Source organism: Neophocaena asiaeorientalis, unplaced genomic scaffold, assembly GCF_003031525.2.
Source record: "Neophocaena asiaeorientalis asiaeorientalis breed wild unplaced genomic scaffold, Neophocaena_asiaeorientalis_V1.1 scaffold523, whole genome shotgun sequence".
In the NCBI taxonomy this organism is placed as follows: domain Eukaryota; kingdom Metazoa; phylum Chordata; class Mammalia; order Artiodactyla; family Phocoenidae; genus Neophocaena; species Neophocaena asiaeorientalis.
In genome coordinates this window covers 2,037,812-2,061,373 of record NW_020175436.1, presented here as the reverse complement: position 1 = coordinate 2,061,373, position 23,562 = coordinate 2,037,812, and the positions used below count along the sequence as shown (strand labels likewise).

The 23,562-nt window shown below is 50.7% G+C and overlaps 1 protein-coding gene across 1 annotated transcript in view; it reads left to right on the top strand.

The window, feature by feature from the left end:
• The window catches only part of SCARA5 (scavenger receptor class A member 5), a 118,165-nt gene that overhangs the window by 75,500 nt on the left and 19,103 nt on the right, over positions 1 to 23,562 (top strand). The window contains exons 5-7 of the mRNA XM_024767733.1: positions 4,220 to 4,300; positions 6,361 to 6,459; positions 8,373 to 8,429. Of these exons, the coding sequence (XP_024623501.1) occupies positions 4,220 to 4,300; positions 6,361 to 6,459; positions 8,373 to 8,429 (237 nt within the window). The remainder of the gene's footprint in view (positions 1 to 4,219; positions 4,301 to 6,360; positions 6,460 to 8,372; positions 8,430 to 23,562) is intronic.

Genomic DNA, 23,562 nt, shown 5'->3' with positions numbered 1-23,562 from the left:
CCACAGAGAGTAGGGCTCCAGCCCTTTAGATAGGCCTGTCCTCCTTGGGGACCACAGTCCAAGGGGAGTGACAGTGGCTGGCGTGTGGGCACAGGGTGGCCTGACCAGGCTCTGGTGCTCCCCTGAGCAGTCTGTACATGGTGATGCCTGAGGGTCCTTCCAGTTCTGAGATCTGGGGGTTCTGCCGTGGTGCTCTTAGAGATGGGAGGGATGAGTGTGAAGGTGAGCTTCAGGGATGAGAGCGATGGGCCTCTTAGAAAGGAAAAGATTTGGCTGGTATTTGGGGACACCACGAGGAGAACATTTTTGCTGAGGTGGAAGAGAGTTTGTGTCGAGAAGCCTCGGGCTGTGATTTGCAGAAGAAGGGGTCAGGTTGGGAGTGATTTTCAGGGGGTCCCCAACAGAGGGGGCTGCCCATCATGGTGTCTGGGGCTTCCAAGGGCTCTGAGTTCACTCGATTCTGATGAGATTAATCAGACAGCAACAGTGGGCTGGAGAGAGAGGCTGGAGCCAATGAGTGAGGCAGTGAGGAAGGAGTTAGACACATGACATGGGAACCACCTGGATGTCAGCCTTGAAGGGGGCTGGGCAGAGGAAAGGGAGGAGTCCAAGAAAGCTCCAGATGGTTAACCTGGATTCCTGAGAAAATGACAAAACGTCAGATCCCAAGAGTGCACCACGCATGGGCAGCAGTGGTTGAAAGAAGCACTTGATCCTCAGAGCTCCAGGCAGCATGGCCCCATGAGACTCAGGCTGGCTGCATTCCAGGCTCTTCTGAATCGGCTGGGCCAGTACCACCTGAGGATATGACTAAGGCTTGGAAATCAGCACCCGCCTTAACTGTCTACCCCAGCTTCTTCCCAGTTAATCTCTAGTAAAGGCCTTCACTAACCACTTAGTTATGTCTTAAAAACTCTCCATGTGTAGGATGTTTTTTGGATGTGGCTCTCCCTGAATTGGAAGGGTGATTTCAGAGCCTGGAATAACCATCTCCAAATAGTTCTGATGAAGCATTGCGAAAAGTGAGGTACAGATGGTCAGGGATGGCCTTGCCACTCGAGGCTTCCCAAGCCTGTTGATGTCCACCATGTCACTGAATTCGCTTATTCCTCACTACAAACGCCAGAGGAAGGGATTTTTACTTAGATTTTATGGAACCAGGACCTGAACCTAAGATCTTCCATATCCATCCTCAAACCTCACCTTCCAAATGATCTCTGCCACCTTGATGCCTTACCATCAGGGTCAGGCCACTGGGCAGAATCCTGTCTTTGCCAGAATTACTCCCGGGAAGGTCCATATGTTGGGTCACACCCACATCAGAGCGAATAAAACAAATGGAGGGCACGGTCCACGGTATCCTTGACCTGCTTGATTCCCAGAGTGCTAGGTTACCCATGGGGAGGCCTGGAGGGAGCAGAGAAGAGTGAAAAGGGATGGAGTGGACTGGGGGCAGGGGGAGGGTGACAGCCCAGTGACAGCCCGTGACGTACAGAGATCCAGGAACCGCTCTCAGCTCCCTTTGCTGCAGCTTTGACCTGGCCAGGAGATTGTCGGAATGGGCATCGTTAAAGCTCATTTGCTTCCGTACTCTTGTCTTTGCTGTAGAATCTTAGGCGTGTTCCCAGCCGTTCCTGTTGTCCAAAAACCGAGGTCACCATGGCCAGTCTTACTTTGCTTTTCTTCCTAGAAAAGAGGAAGATGACTGCAAACCCCAGTCCCCCTTAAGTGATCTGTGTAACTCACAAGTCATCGTGTAATGATTTGTACATTTTTCAGCTGCTGATTACTTTTTTCCCTGTGCGCATGCCGTTAATGCTTAAACAGCTGTCCACTTTGGTTAGGGTCTGCGGACAGTGTCAACTTGGGGAATGTATCAGTACATCTTGATCTTGGCCACCTGGCTGTTTCATGTGTATTAACACCCTCTGATCTCATATACTCATTCAGTCATCAAATATTTATTGTGCAAGACATGACTGCTAGGCTGCGAGTATACGTGCTTTGGTTTCCTAGGGCTGCCATAACAAAGTACCACAAGCTGTGTGGCTTAAAACAACAGAAGTTTATTCTCTCACGGTTCTGGAGACCAGAAGCCTGAAATCAAGATGTCCACAGGGCCGTGCTCCCTCCAAAAGGTCTAGGGGAGGATCCTTCCCGGCCTCTTTCTGACTTGTGATGTTGCCAGCCATCCATGGCGTTCCTTGGCCTGTAGACACATCACTCCAGTCTCAGCCTCCATGGTAACCTGGCCTTCTGCCCAGCTGTCTGTGCTTTCTCTTTTTATAAGGATGCCAGTCATTGGGTAAGGACCCACCCTACTCCAATCTGACCTCTTCTTAACTAATTACATCTGCAAAGACCCTGTTTCCAAAGAAAGTCGAATTCTGAGGTTCCAAGTGGACGTGAACTTGGAGGGGACACACTTCCACCCAATGCAATACAGTTTGGGCATTTTCCTTGGTCCTTTTTTTTTCTCTCATCGAGCAGCCAGAGCAGGGAAAGTTAGAGTCTGGATCTTCACAGCCAGTACGAGGATGTCAAGGATGTGGTCTTGTCTCAGGGAGATGGCCATTTTCTTAGGAAAAAGAGAACGCGTACTCCCGTGACTGTAAGACCAGGCAGTGTGAGATAAACGTCAAGTGGCACCCAGGACGTGCATTCAAACAGGCCGTGCCCACTTGCAGCAGGAATGATAGATCAGAGAAGGTTTGGCCAAGAAGGTGGTCATGAGCGTCCCTGAGGGGCAGGTAGCCATAGGCGATTGACATGGAGGGCCCCCCTGGCTCGCCAGTCTGGGAACAGCAGGCTGCCGTGCGGGAAGGTTCGGGTGCATTCTGGGAATGGCAGGAGGTCTACATGAGGAGCAGGGCAGGGTGGGCGGGGCCAGGCAGACCTGAGTTGAAACCACGGCTCCCTCACTCGCTAGTTGGCTGTGTAGTCTCAACACCCAGCATGTGGGGACTGAATCTGATCACACAAGCTAGAATCCCTGCCGTGATGCTGTACCCTCGCCCTGGAAGGAAGCCTCGCTAAGGAGCAATTAGAAACCTCTTCTTCCATCCAAGTGCTCAAGCCAGAGATCTGAACCTGATCCTGGCCGCCTCCCCTGCCTTCACCTAGTTTAGCCAAGGTCTGCCTCTTCTACTTCCTAACAGCCACTCATATCCCTCCCCACGGCTACTTCCCTAATACAGGGCTCCGCCACCTCGCACCTGGGGCGCAGCCTCCTCCTTGACCTCCCTGCCTCTGCTTTCCCTCTGTTCCAATCCCTTTCCAACACTGCAGCCTGAGCAGTCTTCCTCGTGTGCAGATATGACCACACTCTTCTCTCAGGCCCCTTCTGTGGCTTCTGGTGCCCTCAGGGTCAAATTCAACACGCTTACACCAGACCTCCAGGACCCTCCACTTTCTCACCCTTCTTATCCCATCATGGGACCCCCACCCCCAGTTTCTAATCCCATCATGACTCCCAGATCTCTTTCTTATCTTTAAGCTCTTATAGGGATTGTTCCCTCCGCCTGGAACTTTCCCCTTTTCCTCTTAGTTAAGGCTGTTACAACAATACCACAGACTGGGTGGCTTACACAGCATTCCTCTCTCACAGCTCTGGAGGCTAGAAGTCTGAGATCAGGATTGGGTTCAGATGAGAGCCTCCTTCCTGGCCGCAGATGGCTGTCTTCTTGCCGTGCCCCTCTGGCAGAGAAAGCATGCTCATCGGTGCCAGCGTGAGGAAGGGAGGGAGGAAGAGTGCTCTCTGGGGTCTCTTCTTATAATCCCATCATGGGGGCCCCACTCTCATGACCTCATCTAAACCTAATCATCTCCCAAAAAGGCCCCATCTCCAATACCAGCACGTTGGACGTTGGGGCTTCAACATATGCATTTGGTGTTGGGTTAGGGGAGCCACAGACATTCAGTCCATAACACACTCCCACTCCTCTCTTTACTTAGCCACCTTCTGTTCCTCCTTGCAATTTCACTTTGGATGTTACTTCTTCCGGGAAGCTTTCCCCGATTCCTACCTCCCCAGTGCACACACACACACACACACACACACACACGCACGCACGCACACACACGGCTGGACTAGATGGAGCCCTGTGTACATCCAAAGCATAATGCCGACCCTTCCTCTTTTTAAGAGGGAGTTTCCTCCACAGGTGACCTACTCCAGAAAGCCATCCTCTAACCTTAGTGCTGTTTGCAACCCTTTCAGGACCACCGGGCCCCAAAGGCGATCAGGGGGATGAAGGGAAAGAAGGCAAGCCTGGAACCCCTGGATTACCTGGACTTCGAGGTAATGGGGAGGCCCCTGGGAGGGTACTGGACATACCAGGAAGGGAAGGGGCTCTGCTATACATCCCTGACCCTCTGTTTTCTCTTTGGTATCGGTGATGGGGCTCCTGGGACAGTGCCCAATCAACTCAGCTTCAGATGCCCTGTTCTGTTAAGAGACTAAGAGGTTATTGGTATAACAGTAGGATGGAGCAAATCCTTTTCCATAGAGAGGACCAGGACCTGAAGAAAAAGGGTACACATGAGGCTCACAACTCCTTGAAGCCACTTCCCACCCCAGCAGCCAGGGTCCCTGTGACCAGGGCCATTGGAAGGTATTGAGGGTGTCCCCTGATCCAGAGCAACCCATCAAGTATGCTGTGTCCCCTCAGTGTTTCCTGAGTCCCCAGCACCTGACCCCCTACCTCCTGCGGAACCTGCCCCGGTCAGCAGATACCTGCCCTCTCGTGCCCTCTCCACCCTGCTACATGCACTAGTGACAGCCCGGAGGGTCCAGTAGCTGGCAGGGAGGGTACTTTGGGGCCTTCTGGAAGGGGTATGTTCGTCTTAAATGCCTCGTCTCAGGAGTTCCCGTTCTGTTACTTTACCAAATTTTGCATCCCAGCCTGTCCATTCCCGAGCCTCTGCGGTGAGCAGCGTTTTTCTAAGGGAGTGTAGAGTCTTCTAAGTGATGTAACAAAAGGGGAGGTTTATCAGGGGAAAGGTGTCGGCTTATTTATGTCAGGAATTATACCTCCAAACCACCCCCTTCCTAAGTCTCTAAGGAGGCTGAGAACAGGAGAAGAGGCAGAGGCTGGTTGAGGCAGAACCCACGGCCTGGCCTCCACCTCTCAGCACAGCTCCCTAAACTCAGAATCGAGGATGCCCAGGGGCTCCCAGAGCTGTGGAACCTCCTTTTCTGCCTTAGTCAATGACAGGATGCAGGATCCCTGGGCATATCCTGCAGGAGACACAGAATGCCGTGGCAGCAGGGCTGTTGGGCTCCAGGAATGTTGCGTTAGGGAAAAAAATAAATCAAGCCCTCGTCTGAGGTGCTATCACCCTCTTGGGGCCCCCATCCTCTTCCAGCCGTTTGATGTTTACGGCGGAGGAATCATAAGTGCGAAACAGATTTCTCCGTGTCATGGAAAAAGGCCAAAGGAAACCAACTAACATTTGAAGCAGGAAAGTAAAATTAATTAGTTCATTAGAGTGCCCTGCTTTGCAGAGATAACTGTGGGCTTAGGTCAGACCTCCAGGGCCGAGGCCTCACTGGGCGAAACCACTTGTTGACTCCGGCTTTCCATGGTGATGTGCAGCCAGTGCCACGGGGCCTTGTGGCCAGGAGCCCTGGGGACTGATGTGACAGCAGCCTGTCTGCCCCAGTTACTGAGCTTGCAGACTTCCTGCCTCCTCTTCAGCCTACCTTCCCCTGCTCTACACTTCCCTGTGTTTACCACAAGGAAGGGACCTTGCTGGTTTTTTCTTACACAGGATGGGGAGTGATTTAATCTTCCTCCTACCCCAAGTACCAGTAAGCCCTTTTCATCCAGCTGAGATGAAGCCGACCAAGCAGGGATAGGACCCTGCCTCCAGCGCTCTCTGCTGTGTGACCATGGGCAGGTTACCTAACCTCTCTGGGCCTCAGTTTTCTCATTGGTAACACAGGTGAAATAATACCTCAGTTTATGGGGAGGATTAAATAAGATATGTAATGGAAAGCACCCAGAACAGTGCCTGCCACGTTCAAAAGGCTCCAAAAAATTTTGCAAGTCTAAATCTCTAGCAAAGCTAGAGGTATAGAGACAGCTTCCGAATGAGGTTGGCACCTCCACCATCACTCACAATAGAATTGGACCTTTCGGGGGGAGGGGTTCAGCCTCACTGGATAAAAGGTGCTGACGGGGAGGGTTTGTGCTGACCTTTTGGACACTGTCTTTGTAGCATCTTTAACTCAGAAGAATCAGGAAGCAGGGATAGCAGGAGGATGCGTGGTTGAGGTCTGTGGCTGAGCCAGACGATGGCCTCTGGGGGCCCTTCCAGTTCTGAGTCTGAGGCTCCAAAACTTTCTTGTCTCCCCAGGTCTGCCAGGGGAGAGAGGGACCCCAGGACTGCCCGGCCCCAAGGGCGACGAAGGGAAGCTGGGAGCCATGGGACCGATGGGCATGCGTGGGTTCAAAGGTAACAACGCATCTCAGCTCACCCTCGCTCACCGCCAGCCCCTGCACACCAATGTGGGCACTGGAGTGTGGACCTGGTTCAAATTCTAGTTCTTCCACTGAGAAGCTGAGTGACCTTGAGCAAGTCACTTAATCTCATTAGGCATCAGTTTGTTTTCTTTTCTTTTTTTTTTTTTTTCTTTTTGGCTGCACCGCAGGGCTTGCGGGATCTTAGCTCCCCCAGCCAGGGATGGAACTCGCACCCCCTGAAGTGGAAGCGCGTGTCCTAACCACCGGACTGCCCAGGGAATTACCATTAAGTGTCAGTTTCCTCATGCCCAAACTAACAAGCCTCGTGATACTATATTTCACAGGGCTGTCACGAGGATCACGTGGAACGTATATGAGTGAAAACACGGTAAACTCCAAAGCGCTGTAGAAATGCAAGGGAGTGTTACTATTGGTTGCAGCTCGGTGATGTAACCAGAGGAAGCCAGGTCAGGAGAGCAGGCTTGCAGGAGAAACACAGACCCAGGATGGCCTCCTCCCCCCAATACTGCCAGATTCCTCACAGTTCCTCATATTCTTTTTATTCCCCAAATATTTAAAACTTTAATCAATCCTCAGATTTCCATTGCCAATAGTGTTTCTTCTGACTTTTTTTCCTTCCCATTAAAAGTCATCTTGCTCATTTTCAGGGAATCCCACTTTAGAGTCAGTCCCGTCTTTCCACGTTCATTTCAAGAGTGTCCAGACCTCTTAGCACCATTGCAGAAGAAAAAGAGGAACTCGGATACTCTTTCCCCAGGCTCTCTCACTTGTTAAAATGAAAACTAAGAAAAAGAAAAGTACTATTAATCATTCCCACCCCACATCTAGGATGACCTCTTAATCTAGGATCACTGGGAACTTTTATTCTACTTTCTGGTTGGTGATTAAACAGACTGAGGTCTTCCTTCCTTTTATGATCCACATTTAAAAAAATCGATTTTAAAACACATTACAAAAGCAGCACATGCTTATTGAAAACAATTTAACGATACAGAAATGTATAAAGTATAAAGTAAAAAGTGAGTGCCTTCCCCCTAGGTCTCTTAAGGGCTCATTCTTCAGAATAACTACTGTAAACACTTTGGAGCACATCCTGCCAGACCCTTTTCCAAGCACATTCATATTTACATATATGTTTGCTTTTGTTTTTTTCAAAACTTGGAACACACAAGGCATCCTCCCCTGGAACTTGCTGGCTTGCTTTTTTTTCATGAGAGAATATACCATAAGTTTTTGATTTGCAGATATCTTTCTGGAGGCAATTGGATGGAATTCCCTGGTCATTTTAATGTCCCCTTGAGTGGTGTCAGGACCCTTCTACTTCTTTGTAGAGTGGGATGCTAGCTGAGAAAAAAGCTGTGTTGTTTTAACCATATCCTGGGAAGGAAATTCCACAATTCCCTGGAAACTCTCCCCCGTGTTTTATAGCCTCCTCCACTGATAAATCTGCCTGACATAGAACCTATGTGTCTCCCTTTGTAACTGAAGACCCTCCCCACCTTTTCTCTTTCCGTGCTTATTAGAATAACCTTGGATTTGGACTTCTGAAACTTTCGCTGTTTAATAGGAATATCTTTGCTTTGTCTTCTTCCTGTGGGATACCATGTACTCCTTTAGTCTGTGCTGCGCTGCTCCTCTGTGCTTTAGTTGGAGGGAATGAAACTTCTCTGCTTGGTGCCCACCCACCCTGCTTCCAAGGGGGACCAGAGTAGGCAACATAATTGGCCCAAGCTCTTACCCTTTCAGCCATGCATGCCCTCCAGGGCTGCGGGCTCCTCCCTGAGGATTTCTCTGGTCTTGGGTTAATGTTTCCTGCAGGTAAGACTTTATTTACAATTAGGATTTATTTCCATTTCTAATGCCCGTTTTCCTCCTCTGTTTCAGGTGACCGAGGCCCAAAAGGAGAGAAAGGAGAGAAAGGAGACAGAACAGGGGATGCCAGTAAGGAAATTCTGTTGGGGTCACTGGATTCTGTGTCAGCACAGGTGTAGCTATTGCCCAAGCAACCCAAGTTTCGGTGGCTGGAGGCTGGGGCTCCAGTGTCAAAGGAGCTCCCTGTCTACTCCAGGGCTCAGTTGATCCAGCAAGAGAGAATTATACCCCAGGGGCACAGGCCACATTTCCAGACATGGTATAAACCCAGTGGTTGTGTGGGAGGGACTGGAGGCAGACTGCATGGGCTCCCTTCCGGCCGCCTCACTATGTAATTTTCTCGTCTATAGAATGGGGAGAAGAAGCATTCTTATGTCATAGAGTCATTGTAGAGAATTAAATGAGTTAATCCATGTAACAGGTGGTTAGGACACGTGGTTAGGACTCAGTAAGTGTTCGTTATTATTATCCTATGTAATACACCAATTTAGACAGACTTACATCATTGGAGATGCTTGCTAAAATTCAGTTACTGACCTTGTGAAAATTCAGCAAGACCTCATGGGGAAAGGTGCAGAGGCGAAGCAGAATCCTGTTTGTTTTCCTCCTCTGCCACTAACTGAGCAGTGATGCTGGAAATCTCATTATCTGGAAGACCACCGAGGCCAGGAATGGGCGTCTTTCCAACGAGGGTCCTTCCTAAAATGTTTACAAGGGAAGCCAGCTTATCTAGTTATGACACTCTTTTCCAGGGTTTATTTCTCCCACAAAGGTCTACATGTAGAACCTTGGAGAGAGTGCCAGAAAAGAGCGAGCCTCCCAGCCAAGTTTCAGTGAATAGAGTCTCCTAGCCAAGATTCAAAAAAATACCACCATATAGTATCTGTTGGGCTCTGAAATGCTGCCATCTGGGTGAAGGCTCAAGCAGTTTACCCACTTCTAGGGCATCTGGGCCCTGGTGTGGGGCTGCCTAAGAAGGCTGGGCCTGGGGAAAGGGACAGGTAGCACTGTGGATGCACACTTTGCACCCAGATTGAGGGCTTCTCGAAGGCTGATCTTCGGTTTCAGTGGGTCCTTAAAATGACATTTCCATCCCAGCCATGCAGGACCAGGAGACCTTGCTGTTGAATAATGCCCTTCTCCAAGGTCCCTGAAACTTTAACTTGCCTCCTACTTCCTCTACCCTTTGCTTTCCCGGGGCAGTGATTAAGGATCAAACAGGAAAAGTGTAGGTGACAGCTCTCTGTCGCTCTAAAGTGATGGGTGTACCTGAGGAGGAGGTACGCCTGTGTCTACCCTGGACTCCACATGCCCACCTTACCTCAGATGCTGTCGTCCACAAAGCAGTCTATGTGCTTCGCAGTCTGTCTAGCATTATGGAGAGTCCCTTCCAAGGATAGCCAAGGGCTTAACTGGGAGCCACCCGGCTAGATGAGATCTGCTGGACGCTGCAGGAGCCAAAAGAAAATTTTGAAGGCAAAGGAAGGGGGCTAGATCTGACCTAGGATGTCTGTGATAGGTCTGACTCGCGTTTATCTAAGGGCTGGGCACCAGTACTCTGTCTCCTGAATGCTGCCAAGGCAGCCGAGAAGGACCGTGGCATTTAGCTGTGTGAAATAAATACCTCCTGATGGGGTGGCAGGAAGGGAGGGACTGTGGAAAGGTAACCTCTGAGAGGGGAATCAGAAACACTGCCCGCGTACCCAGGGGTGCTTGTCAGGACTCTTTGACAGCTGTTCCCCAGCTGACTCGAGAGGATGGTGTGGTCTGAGCTAGCCGAGCCTGGGAGACGTGATGGTTATTAGTCACCATTCACCCCAGGGATGCTCGCGTCACTGTTTACCTTGCCTCTGTGGGCTCAGCTGGGTGGGCTTTGCACTGGGATTGGGCTCTGAGGCTAGGGGCACTGTGTGTGCGTGACTGGGGGGATGGGGGCTGCTGGGGGTGGGAGCTGAGCCACCTGGGGGCGCTCCCCCAGGCACGGGTGGGGAGCCTGGGGAAGGGCAGCTAATCCGCTTGACCCTGGAGCCTATTGACTGCACCGCAAGAGGCCCGTGTCAGCTCTGGATGGCCCCTCCTCGGGGACTGCCCTGAAGATGCTGTAACAGCCCCCTCACAAGACCCCAAAATGTCTCCATTGGTGATGGAGCTGGAAAGTGGGGACAGGGACGGCCCCATCGACGGGCGGCCGTACACAGCGTGGGAGGCACAAGGGACACATATGGGGATCGCAGAACCACCAGGCTGGACGGCCCTCCATCCATCTCCCATTCTCAGAGACCTGGAATGGGGAGAGGAGACACCCAAGGCAGAGGCTGGACGGAAAACCCAGGCCTCGGCCTTCTCTGATTCTGGAATGAGAGCTCAGGCCCCTGGTCTTGAAGAGGAGGGTTGGGCTCCTTAAACCCCCTAGAGATGCCTCCACTTGGAGATGTGGATGGAAGGGCCTAAGGCTGAAGGGGGGCTGCTGAAGCAATTCAGGGCTGAGACCTGGGCCTTCCCATGGCCTCCACCCTCTGGCCTGCCTCTGCTCGCGCCAAACCCACACTGTAGTCAGACTCCTGGTTAGGTTTCTAAGGAACTCTGGTCCCAGAGGCCTTCACTGGATCCCTGGGACTGAGGTTCTGAAGAGGGAGCCAGGGATCATCTTTCAGAGAAGTGTGGAAATTCTGACCCAGGCTGAGTGCCCGCTTCTGGGGGGTTCTTAGTCATTCCCTGGGCCCAGGGCAGCCCCACCGTGAGATCCAATGGGTGGGAAGAAGGAGTTCTCAGCGCAGGGCTCCACCCTCCTTCAAAAAAGGATATAGTGGAGGAGGCAATCCTCCTCTGGGAGCCCAGCTTGCACCTAAGGCCTGGAACCTTTACCAAACACCTCCCACCTTTAGCAGCGACATCCTAAAGCTCCAGCAGGTGGGGATGTTACTACATTAAAGGGATTGATGAGAAAAACAACAAAGACCCCCGCCTCAGGTCAGAATTGGAAATTAGGGGTTTTCCTTTGAAGAAGGCGTTACAGAAAAGACTTCTCAGGACCCCTGTTTTAAGTAAATATTAAACTATTTTTCAGAACAAGATCTTGTAATTGTTTACCCATGTTTTGGCCTGGAGTCATAGGGTTTTAGAGTCACAGGGTTTGGATGGTGTTTCAAACCAACTCCTCTGCCACCCTGGAGCCCACCGAACGGTCCTCTGAACAGAGAGCTGGAGAGAATTCCCACAGTCCCCCAGCTAGGTCATGGCCAAATTGGGGCTAGAATACAGAGCTGTTGATTTCTGCTTGATGAGAAGTAAAGGTGTTTGTTTGTTTTTAATTTTTATTGGAGTCTAGTTAATTTACAACGTTGTGTTAGTTTCAGGGGTACAGCAAAGTGAATCAGTTACACATATACATATATCCACGAGCTGTTGATTTCTGCTTGATGAGAAGTAAAGGTGTTTGTTTGTTTGTTTTTAATTTTTATTGGAGTCTAGTTAATTTACAACGCTGTGTTAGTTTCAGGGGTACAGCAAAGTGAATCAGTTACACATATACATATATCCACTCTTTTTTAGATTCTTTTCCCATATAGGCCATTACAGAGTATTGAGTTCCCTGTGCTATATACGAGGTAAAGGTTTTTTGTTGTTGTTTGTTTCAGGCAAGGGTGATATCAGTCATTCTGTTAGATGTTTGGCTTTTGAGAGTTTCGCCAGGAAAAAAAAAAAAAGTTACATATACACATCTCAAGACAGAAAGACATTTGTTTTACCCTCATATATGGTCCATTTGCAAGAAAAATAAATAGTATTTTTGCAGCTAAGGGGTGGGTAAAGGATCCAGTCTTGTTTAAGCCCCACAGCGTGAATTTCAAGCAGGATATAAATTCAGATTGTTTAAATATGTTTCCTCAATTTGGTTTCACATGGAAAAAAGTATGCAGAATGACCCAGGGGTAAATTCCAAGCCAGTGCTTGTTGATAGCTATCAGTTGCATCTCAGAAAACTTGAAAAAATGTTTAACACCTTGTGTGTGTTTTCAACACTTAGGGAAGTAGGTTTGTGTGTGTTTGGCGGGGAGGGGAACCAGTGGGCACCCCAGCATGCAGTATAAGCTCAAAATAAATGATCAGGATGATGGTTTCTAGACAGTTTTTTTTTTTTCCATTGCTACTGAGATGTCTCTATCTCTGTTTTAACAGGTACTCATTTTGGGGGAGGGGGGTGCGCTGCGTGGCATGCAGGATCTTAATTACCCGACACGAGAGATCGAACTCGTGCCCCCTGCGGTGGAAGCGTGGAGTCCTAACCACTGGACTGCCACGAAATTCCTTCTATCTCTGTTTGAGAATAAGGGAGGCAAAGACAGTCCTTTGGAGTCCGTGAATTCCCTTCCACCCATCCCTGTCCCTAGAATTGGCGGCACTGGGTGCCCCATGGGACCTGTTTGAGCACCAGAAGATAGCATTCTTTCAGGCCTGAGAGACAGAGCTACTGGACCTTTTATGTATAATTATATTTCTTTATTAACTCAACTGCCTGTACATCTTATTCCTTATACAACTTTAGTGCCCCAGCAACAACATGGTTTAAAAGTAAACCACACTTCCAAGAAAAGCTAAGCACTCACACGAGACTTCTCACCAGCTTGTACCTGGTACTCTGGGGAGTAAATTCTCTGTGCCTGACATTTCACTTAATTCTCCAGTCCTTCCTATTCAGGAGGCATAATGACGTCCCTGTTCGAGAGATCAGGAGGCTGAGGGTAGAGGATAAGGAACCCGCCCAGAGCCACCGGCATTCATCGGGGGCAGAGCCAGGACGCAGATCGGGTCTGTCCACCCTGGAGCCTGCCACCAGTCCTGCTACCATCCTGGATTATCTTTTACTCTTTTGTTCTCTCTGGCCTTTGACGTGGGCGTCAGCATGGGGTCCTTATGGGCCACCATCCTTAGTGGGTTTAATATGAAAGCGCTAATTTCTTCCTTAGCAATGCTCCCTTTTTTTAATTTATTTTTTAATTGCAGTATAGTTGATATAAAACATATAAGTTATAGGTGTGCAACAAAGCAATTCACAATGTTTAAAGGTTATCCCCCATTTACAGTGATCACAAAATATTGGCTCTGTTCCCCGTGCTGTACAATACATCCCTGTAGCCCTTTTTTTTTTTTATAAATTTATTTATTTATTTTTGGCTGCGTTGGGTCTTCACTGCTGCACGCGGGCTTTCTCTAGTTGCGGCGAGCGGGGGCTACTCTTTGTTGAGTTGCGCGGGCCTCTCATTGCGGTGGCTTCTCTTGTTGCGGAGCACGGGCTCTGGGCGCGTGGGCCTCAGTAGTTGTGGCTCACGGGCTCAGTAGCTGTGGCTTGCAGGCTCTAGAGCGCAGGCTCAGTAGTTGTGGCACACAGGCTTTCAGTTGCTCCACGGCGTGTGGGATCTTCCCGGACCAGAGCTCGAACCCGTGTCCCCTGCATTGGCAGGTGGATTCTCAACCACTGCGCCACCAGGGAAGTCCCCTGTAGCCCATTTTATACCTAATACCTTTTCACCCTCTATCCCTGTATTGCCTCTCCCCCTTCCCTCTCCCCACTGGCAACCACTAGTGTGTTCTCTATATCATTGAGACTGCTTCTTGTTTGTTATATTCACTAGTTTGCTGTATTTTTTAGACGCTCAGTTACTTTTGAGAGACTTTTCCCTGTCTCAGAGTTCGCTCTTTCTTTCACCAAGCCTTAACTGCCTCCCCTGCCTTGGTGGCTCTGGGATAGGCCAGACTAAAGTTTTCAAACCGGGGATGGGGGTCTCTGCCTCTGCCAGTGAAGCCTCCCCCCTTGTGGGCGTTTCGCGTTCTTCGTGACTAAGCGATCGTGCCTTCCTTCGTCCCTTCTTTTATCCTCACATAGCGAATCTCTGACAGATGCAAACATCACAGGGTGGGTGGAGATGGAAAAGTGGTTTTTAAATGTTTCTCCCCCTACGCTTATGTCTGGTGACTGAAAATACACAGACACACAAGACTCACTGAGAAAAATTGTCCCACAGCAAACACTGTCTCCTGTGTTGGCTGGAGCAGAGTGGGGGACACCCCAGATGGAGAAATGAGCACAAGGATGTGGAAAATGGGGAACACTGGGCACCAGATGAAAGCTGAGCAGGCAGGGCCTGAAGCCCGCGGATCAGAAACCGGGCCAGCACAGCACGGAGCTGGCTGTGGAAGGGGGCCAAGGCAAGAGAAGGTGAGGGGGCCGCCCTCACTTTTGTCGTAGAGAAAACGTACATGTGTGGCAGGAAGCAAACGTTTAGGCAAGAGAGCGTCAGTTATTCACTTACTTAGCAAACATTCATGGAGGCTTCGCTGGAGATCAGGCTGTGGCTGAAGGCTGGGGAGCCCAGATGAGGAAGGCCTGGCCTCACCTTGAGGAGCTCCCAGGCTGGCAGGTGACAATCCTAGGAGAGCATGGTGAGGATTTTAGGAGGCGACTATACAAAGGGAGTCACTCAATGAGGTGTCTCTGACCCAAGTCTTGAAGGGCAAGTAGGTGTCCAGCCGGTGCCTGGAGAAGGTGAAGAAATTCCGGGGAAAGAGAACTGCGCGTGAAACAGCAGAGCACTGTCTGATAAACCCGAAGCGTTTGGTACAGCAGAGGTTTGCGGAGCAAGAAACAAAAACTAAGGCCAGAGGGGGTATTCAGGGATCTGTGCGCAGGAATGCAGGCTTGGTCTCTGGGCGACCCGGACGGGCTCTAAGCAGGCTGTGGCGTGGCAACAGTGGGAGGTGACCGGCCAAGCGGAGAACCAGACTAGAGCCAGGACCCAGGCCGTGACAATGGAGCCCCAGGCATCCCTGATGGCCCTCAGCCCCTCAGCCAAAGCCTGCACCTGGCAGGCTGGCCCTTCCCCCCGACGGGAAGGTCCTCGTTCAGGGCCGGGCTCCCCCGCTGCCTCTCCGCCTGCTCTTGGCTGAGCTGCTCTGCTTTGAGAAAGGCCTGTTTTTCAGAAACCCCCGTTTCCTGAGAAGAAGAGGGGATGGGCGGGCTGTGGAGCAGCAGTGCTGAGATCCGGGTCCCCTCCAGACCCGGCCGTGTGGCCCTGAGGCCACTCGCTGAGCCCCTCCAGCCACAATTTCCTCTTTTCTCTCCCGTTCTGTGCGAAGGATGGGATCTGGCCCCGCTTTGCCAAGAGCCTACCTTAAGCCTTCCAAAAACCAATCCAGTGACTTTTCCTGAAAGCTTCCTAGTGACCCCTTCCAGGAGAGCTTCAAATCGCTCTGCCCAGAAAGCAGCTCAGTTCCGTTGAACCCAAGCCACCCTTGGTTTGATGGCTTCAAGTAGATCCAGGAAGGCCTGGAAAAACACAAGGGCTGGCTCCTTTAAGAAGCCAGGGGGCGAAGTGGGAGAATGTGGTAGGGGAGGTGTGCTGTCTAAGATCCACGGACACACTCCCGGCTTGTAAAACGGAGAGCGAAGAGCTGCGGCTTGGGCCCCGGAGCAACGCAGCCCCCTTGGAGAATCCACGCTGTCCCCAAGTAGCAGAGGATGCTAGGACGTCCTTAACAGGCCCGCTAGTATTTGTACTCTAGATACATAGATGCTGAGTGAACAGACGCAGGAGCCCGCTGAGGGCCAGGGGGAGAAAAATGAACAAGCCAGTGTTTGGCGTTTATGTCGAAAGTGAGTGTCCAAGCGATGGAGCGGCACTTGGAGAGGTCTGCTGCTTTTAACTGTTAGGCTGGTGGGTACTACTCTTGTAGGTGGAGGTAACCAGTCTGTCCCCTAAGCACCTGTTCTTTTTATGATGAGTGATCCAGGGAGCGTGTCAGCACCGTCTGCGCGTCTCGCATGCCCCACACTCGGCTGGCACTGCTCAGCCCATCCCCCCGGGAGCCCGCAGGACCACAACATCCTCGACTCCCTGGCCAACAGGCGTCGGTTTCTGGGATCTGCCCTAAAGAAAACTTGTAGGAATACAAACCTCAGATCGAGGGTGAGAGAGGCATTTTCTACAAAAACAACGCCTTGGAACCACTGAAGAATTGAAGTTTTGGCCTTTGATGTGGGTTTTGTACGAGGAAAGTTTTGAGACGTACGTTAAAACCGGGAATGATTGAACTGTTTATTGAGAAAGCAACTCAGCCAGCTCAGGAATTGTTTGTAATCCCCGTGACCCTGCACTCACTCATTTTAGGTTGGGTGGTAAACGTGCTGCAGGCACTAGATTAAATCCAGGAGGTCCCCGCTGCCGTGTCTTTTTGATGTAACTGGATCAGAGTTAGCTGCCACTGCATTAACTTCATGGCTCCACTTCCTCTCGAGTCCTTTGCCTGTCGAAAAGCCCCTCGGGGTGTACTTGGAAACAGTGGTCTAGATGGACTTACTTCCCCTAGCGCTGGATTTCAGCCGCTCTTCTAAAGAGTGCCATTGTGGAATTCTGATGGAACAAAGAGTAGGCAAAGCCTGTGGACGTCCCGGGAGGTCTTGTGGATGCTATGGTCAGGGGAGCTCACGGCTGATGCTTCACCGACTCAAAGGCTGGGCGAGTCCTTAGCTGCAGTGGCCAGCAACATCCTTGGGAATTACACTGAGCTCAGTACTATTTACTGAGAACTGACCACCCCGGTCCCTGAGCTCCTTATATTTCAGAACTCTTTAAAGTATGTGTCATTATCCCATTTAAACAGATGAGGAAACTACTCTGAGAGGTTAAATTACTTGCCCAAGGTCAGAGAGCTAGAAAGTGGTGGACCCAGTATACAAGCAGGTATGTCTTCAAGGGTTTAGAATATGCAGATGGGGAAGCATCCCAGCCAGGGGTCTCAGACCTTGAACTTGGAAGAGAGCAGTACCAAGAGAGAGGAAACAGGGAAGGGCGGGGACACGGTGAACAAAGCCAAAGGGTGTGAAAGAGCCTTCTTAGGAAAGGCCGCTAGTCTTGGTCATGAGCCCTAGAGCTAAGGCAATGGTCCGTGAAGGCTTTAGAGGGATGCTCTGTAAACATCAGCACCTCCTCTCAGCTCTACCCATGACAAAATGAGGGTTCAGGATCATGGCCTTTCTCCCAGCTCTACAGCATTTCTTTCTAGTCCTAAAGGCCTGTTGACCCCCTATGACCCCTCCCTGCCCTTCGAGAGGCCGAGGAGCAAAAGCAAGGCAAAGGACTCACCTGTCCACCCAGGCCGCCCAGTAAATTCCTACAAATCCAGCTCCAAGCAGAGCTTCTGGGCATTAGCGACATCCTCCCGCTCTGATGGGGTGAGCCTCTGCTTCAGGACTGGGCAGGGAAAGTGCTTCGTTTATTATTTGATCAGACGCATTTTCATTGAACACCTGCTAGGAGCCAGGCGACCACGGCTAGGGCATTAGAGGAACAAAGTCAGCCAAGACAAACTCCTGGTTTCCAAGGAATATGCATGGGGAGACCAGTGGGAGAGTCAACAGTTAAGAAAAAAATCCAGCATAAAAAGTACAGTGATAATTGGGAGATACCTCTGCTATTCCTTCTGTCCAGTAAAGTCCCGAGTACCCCCATGTGACCCCCAGTGAAAGACACAGCACAGTGGCCTGTGGGGCTGGAGACCCAGATGTGGCCACTTTATCCTGTGACCTTAAGAAAGTCACTTTCCTTCTCTGAGTCTGCACTTTCTCATCTGTAAATTGGGTATCACACCCACCACCCCAGAGGAGGACTGCCAAGATCAAATAAGACCGGCTAACAAAAGTTCTTTGAAGAGGCATAAATCACCATATTTAGAGCGGATTGCCATTAGGAAATAGCATTTTATAAAGTGCACCCGCAGGCCTGACCACCTTTTAAAAGCGATGCCCTCCAGCATCGCTTTTCCTGCCTGACCCGGAAATTCCTTAGGCTCGTGGGATGACTCCTGTCCTTCCCATACAGACCACATTTCCTGTGGATGTCAGGGGAAAGAGCAGTGCCCCATCTAGGCAGGCACAGAGCCCTTGCGCTGCAGGCTGGCTGGGGGCATGGGGAGTTCTTTCTTCACAGGAGAAGAAAAGTTCAACTTCCTTAAAGGGCAGCTGGTCTAGATTATCACCAGGTCTCTACTCTGCAGCTGCAGAGAATCAAAGCCTATTTTCCCAGCCCCATGTGTTTATTTCTATTCCCCGCAACCTCCTTTCTTTCGACTTGTTTTGCTTTGGCAGGGCCCAGAAGGCAGGATAAATACACCTAGAGGAGCTGTGAGGTTTCAGTATTATGCTGGGTTCCTCCCCCTCTCTTCTCTTGAGAAGCAAAGTTCCCTGGGCTTTTGGGCCCTCCTGATGCATAACCAAGCAGGTTCTGGGGTATTTAGGGATCAGTTCTGTTCCTAGAGCTCCTCAACCATTCGTTCATCCACTCACTCATTTAGTACCGTTTGTTGATGGCGATGTGCTAGGTCTCTGCCTGCAAGTGGGACTGCGACTGGGAACCACGAGGATGCTGAATGACCGTCACTTCCTGGGAGCTTCCAGTGGTGGGGGCATGCGGGCTGGCCAAGGGAGTGGTGCTGGACTATTTCTCATCTGTGGGAGGCGCATATGGGGGCCGCAGGTCAGGGAGGCCCTCCTGGAGGAGGTGACCTGACTACTGTGAAGTCGTGTAGCTCAGGCTTGATCCCAGATCCATCCTCTCCAACAGTGCTTCTAGCCCTGACTGGGCATTTCCACTACCTGCCAACTGTTCAAAAATGTCCCTCCCCCGATTCCCCGCTGGTAGATTTTGAAGCACCCCGGTGATTCTTACATGAAGCCCAGAGCCAAGAACCACTGCTTTAAGTCCCAGGCTCTTTCCCTTACTCCTAAAGACACGAATTCCTACAGGCCCAGGGGGCTGCTGGGAGATAGATGAAAGGTACTTTACATATGGCGTGGGCTGTTATTAAATATTTGTCTGAAGTGTTCAGCCTGACAGTTGGCTCTGTGGTTTGAAAATGAAAGGCCTTTGCTCTGCCTGGCTCCACCTCGGAGCAGCTGTGTGACCTTAGGCAAGTTATTTGACTTCTGTGGGCCCATTTCTCCTCAGTTAAGTGAGGGTCATAATGCCTAACTCGTGGAGCTGTTGTGAACAGTAAATGAGCGAGGGTGGGCATGAGAACTCTGCACGGGGCCTGACATGTCGTGGGGACTGGGTGTATATGAGTTCCCTTCACCGTCCACCCTTGACTTGAAATCTCTCCCGGGCAGCACCCAGGACCTGCCTTTGTTGTGCTGGGTTTGGGGTGGCTCTGAGCCAGGTGCAGACAAGCCCCATAGGCAGTGGGTAGTTCTAAGGCTGCCCCAGCCCTGGAAACCAGTTCCGAGATGGTAGCTACTGATCATTAAGCTGTCCTCCCGGACCCACTGAGAGGCTGAATAATGCAGCCACTCCCTCGTCTGTGGCTCCCACCAGATGCTGGAGAAAGAGGAAGATATTCTGCATCTCGCCCCCCAATTATAACCCTGAAACCCAAAGCAAATAGAGTAAAATAAGGTAGGAAGTAATTGGATGAAAAAAACACTGGAGCCCTCCAGAGATGCCAGCGCCCTGTGAGTGAAACCAGATGTTGGTTTTAAAGTCCTGGAATGGATTCCCAAGAGATACTGTCAAGTTCCCTTCCATCCCCAGAGGCAGAATGAGCAGCTGTCAGGCCTGGTACTGAGCGGAGAGGAATCCTGTATTTGAAGTGGGAGGGGGGATTCAAGGCCAACATCCAGCGTCCCTTCCAGCTCTGGGGCTCAGGCATTCAACGCCAAAGCAGGGGAATCTGGAGCAGACCCAGCCTGCTTTGTCTAAGACCTTGCTTTTCCTACATCTACATTTACAAGGCAAAGAGAGCAAAGATATTTGTTTTTTTGAAAAGAATCCCCACATATTAGTTATGTGCTGGGAGCCCCAGAGTGGCCTCAGCCCTGGCTTCACATTCCTGGACCATTCCGGAGTGGCCTTGCTTAACGAATCACATCCAGCTTGCATTAGTGAGCAGAAACTTGCTGACAGCAGGAGCCAGTCTTCTGCTGACGCCCCTGTCCCCCTCCCCTAATATGCTAAGAAGCCAGGAACTGAGCCCTGGGGAGAGCAGAGGAAGTTAGGAGGAGATTAATCCAATTGGAGGGATGAGCCCCCCCCTTGCTCCCGCTCCCCAGGCAGCAGGCTGGCTTTGCAACGAGACTTTCAAGGATACACCCCTGATGGGGCTACCGGTATCCGAGCCAAACTCAGCAACTCATGAAGACGTCTCAGAGCTGACGCACATGTTTCTGGGCGAAGTGCTGGCTGACGGGGGTTGGAGCTCACAGTAATGTGTGCCCGTGGCGTGCCAAGTCTTTGACATGTGCGACTGCTCCCAACCATCACCATTTTACCCATTTTAAGAAGAGGGTAAGTGTAGAGAGGTCCTATCTGGTCGTATAGTGGAGCCAGGATTTAGACCCTGTTCCTGAGTCCAGAGCCAGCCTCATTCCCCTCTCCCCTGGTGCCTCCCACAGGGATCCCCACCACCATGTTTTCCTCCATCCGAGTTCCCCAATCCACCGAGCGCAGAAGAGGCAAGTAGCTAAGCAGCTTTCAGATGGGTGTGTGGGATTCACAGGTGCTCTCTTTGGGCACTTTTGGTAGCAAGGACCAGAGACTCACTGGGTCACTTCACGTAATGGGGTCATATGGTAAGGACACCTGGGAAGACTCTGGAAGACTGGGGCTCATAATACAACTGGGCTTTGCAGAGCCTGGAAGGGGAAGTTCTCTCAGAATCCCAGGTAGTTCTGGGAGCTTCAGGACTGGGGTTCATGTCTTCACTCTAGTGTCTCATGTCCAACACGGCTTGTTAATTCCACTGTCCCTGCCTCTTTTTGCTTCTGCTGCTTCTCAGCTCTCTGCATATTCCCCCCACTCAGCTTCCTGAGAGGGTCTGGGTGATCCTGCTACATCATTGTAGTGGTTTGGACCGAACTCCTGAGCCAGACCCATCCGTCACTCATGGCCTTACACATGGGAAAGGAAGTGTCCACGGGCTGTGAGCATGGCATACATGTTGACTAGCTTATCTAGTGCCAGTCTTATCACACCTGATGTCAAAGATAAGCAAAGCTGGGTGCTAAAGTGGTCAGGACAGATCTTAATCAGTAATATACTATATGTAGTGGGGCAATGAGGTCAAGGGGGATTGAGTTCAACTTTGATTCGTACAGAGGTGACTGGGCATTTTCATGGGAGAGTGAGGGAGTGAGGGGTGAGTGGGGACTCAGTGGAGTCAGGGAAGTGAAAAATTACTAAAAGCAGGAGGGGGTTGGTCCCTGAGAAACCCATCTGGGTTGCTAACTGGAACTGATTCAAGTTAAGCCCCTCCCCTCCCACAGAGGCTGGGAGACAGGGTGCTGACTTCAGATGGTGGCTGGAACAAACAGTAAATTCCTTTAGCAGCCTTGAGTGTTCTCAGGCAGGCAGTTTAAGGGGGGGCTAGGGTCATCCTAGGGATGCAGCTTGGAGCTGTTAGAAACTGTGGGTTTGGTCAAGGAGAGGGTCTTTGTCACTGATCCCCTCAAGCACCCTGGGAAGTGAGTGTGACAGGTGAAGAAAGGAGGAAAAGAGTGTCCTCGTGCCTCTTAAGGCTTAAGAAGAACACTGGCAGCGTGCCCTGCCTGGCCCCTGCCAGTGCCCTCCTCCTGGCTCACCGCCCTCCTGCCTACCCCACACTGCCCACCCCAGATCCCCTCTGCTGGCACTTAGCAGGGGCAGTTTGGAATTGCCTTGTAGCATTTTTGTGTCCAGAGAAGAAGCAGGTCCAACCCCCTGTGTCCCCATGACTGGGTCAATCCATGTTTAGAAATCAACCAGTAACAGGGAGTCTAGAACGATCTACAGAAAAGCAGCACAAATAGATACAGCCTGGGGTCAGGGCCCCCCGTCACGGTCTTCATTCTGGTGTGGTGGGCTCAGTGGGTAGACACCGCACCCATTCTGAACAGCCAGGCACCTAGAACCAGAGAGATACAAGAACCATGCGGTACTCAGCTGGGGATTCTGATTGGATCCCCTGACAAAGTCACGTATCCATCCACCCATCTGCCCTTCATCCCGCCTAGTCATCAAACATTGACTTAGCTTTTTCAGCCGGCCAAGCATAATGTTAAGTATTGAGGGTACTGAAAATGCCAATGAAGGAGCAGTGGTCTAGAAAGAGAGGGGTCTGGCATCCCAGCCCTGAACATCAGTTTCCTCATCTCTAGATGAGGGGTTTGGACTGGGAAGTCCCTGAGGTCTCTACCAGCTCTGACATTCTGTGGTTTTATCCATTTTAGGCTGTTAGTTCATTGGAGTGCCTCAAGGGTAGACAATACTTATTTGTCCTTGCGTCCTTAGCACCTAGTACAATTCTGGAATATCGTACGGATTCCATAAGTGCATCTGGATGGATAAGTAAATGAGTAACTGAAAAAAGAGATACATACATTGTATAGAGAATTAACAAAGGTAATGCATATTCAGTCCCCCACATCTGTGGACAGGAAGTAGAATCACATTGGACGTCAATGGAATATTATCACTTCTCTCGAAAGCTAAGACAGGTTTATCCTTTCCCCAGCTGGAAACAGCAACATCTTCATTTTCATCTACAAACTCAGCAGTAGCTGTGCTTCACGAGGGTATTCCTGCCATCTTGGAACTCCCAGAAGACTTAGGAGAAGCCAAATTGTTTCTGTGCATTTAGGGTAGAAGTATTACTATTCAAGGGTTAAAGTCATTTGTTTTTAAGGGGACTCCTCCATCCAAAGACATCTTGCATCAAAGTCATGAAGCCGACTTAGTGGACCCCAGCCCAGAGGTCCCATGAAGAATGAAGGACTCAGGGAATTCTCTGGTAGTCCAGTGGTTAGGACTTGGTGCTTTCACTGCTGTGGCCCAGGTTCAATCCCTGGTCAGGGAACTAAGATCCCACAAGCCACGCAACGTGGCCAAAAAAAAAAAAGAATGAAGGACTTGGAGAGAAAGGAAGATATGGATGGAGAACTGGTTCTAATGTGAAGTCTCAAGTTCAGTCCCAGCTCTTCTACTGATGACTGTGGGATGACCTTAGGCAAACACAGCACCTCTCTGGGCCTCTGTTCCCTTGTGTATCACATGAAGAGTTTGGGCTATGATGATCTCCAAGTCTCTGCCAGCTGGGAAATTCTCGGCTTCTCCATCATTTGTGATGGTTAGAAAAGCCCAGGGACTTCCCTGGCGGTCCAGTGATTAAGACTCTGTGC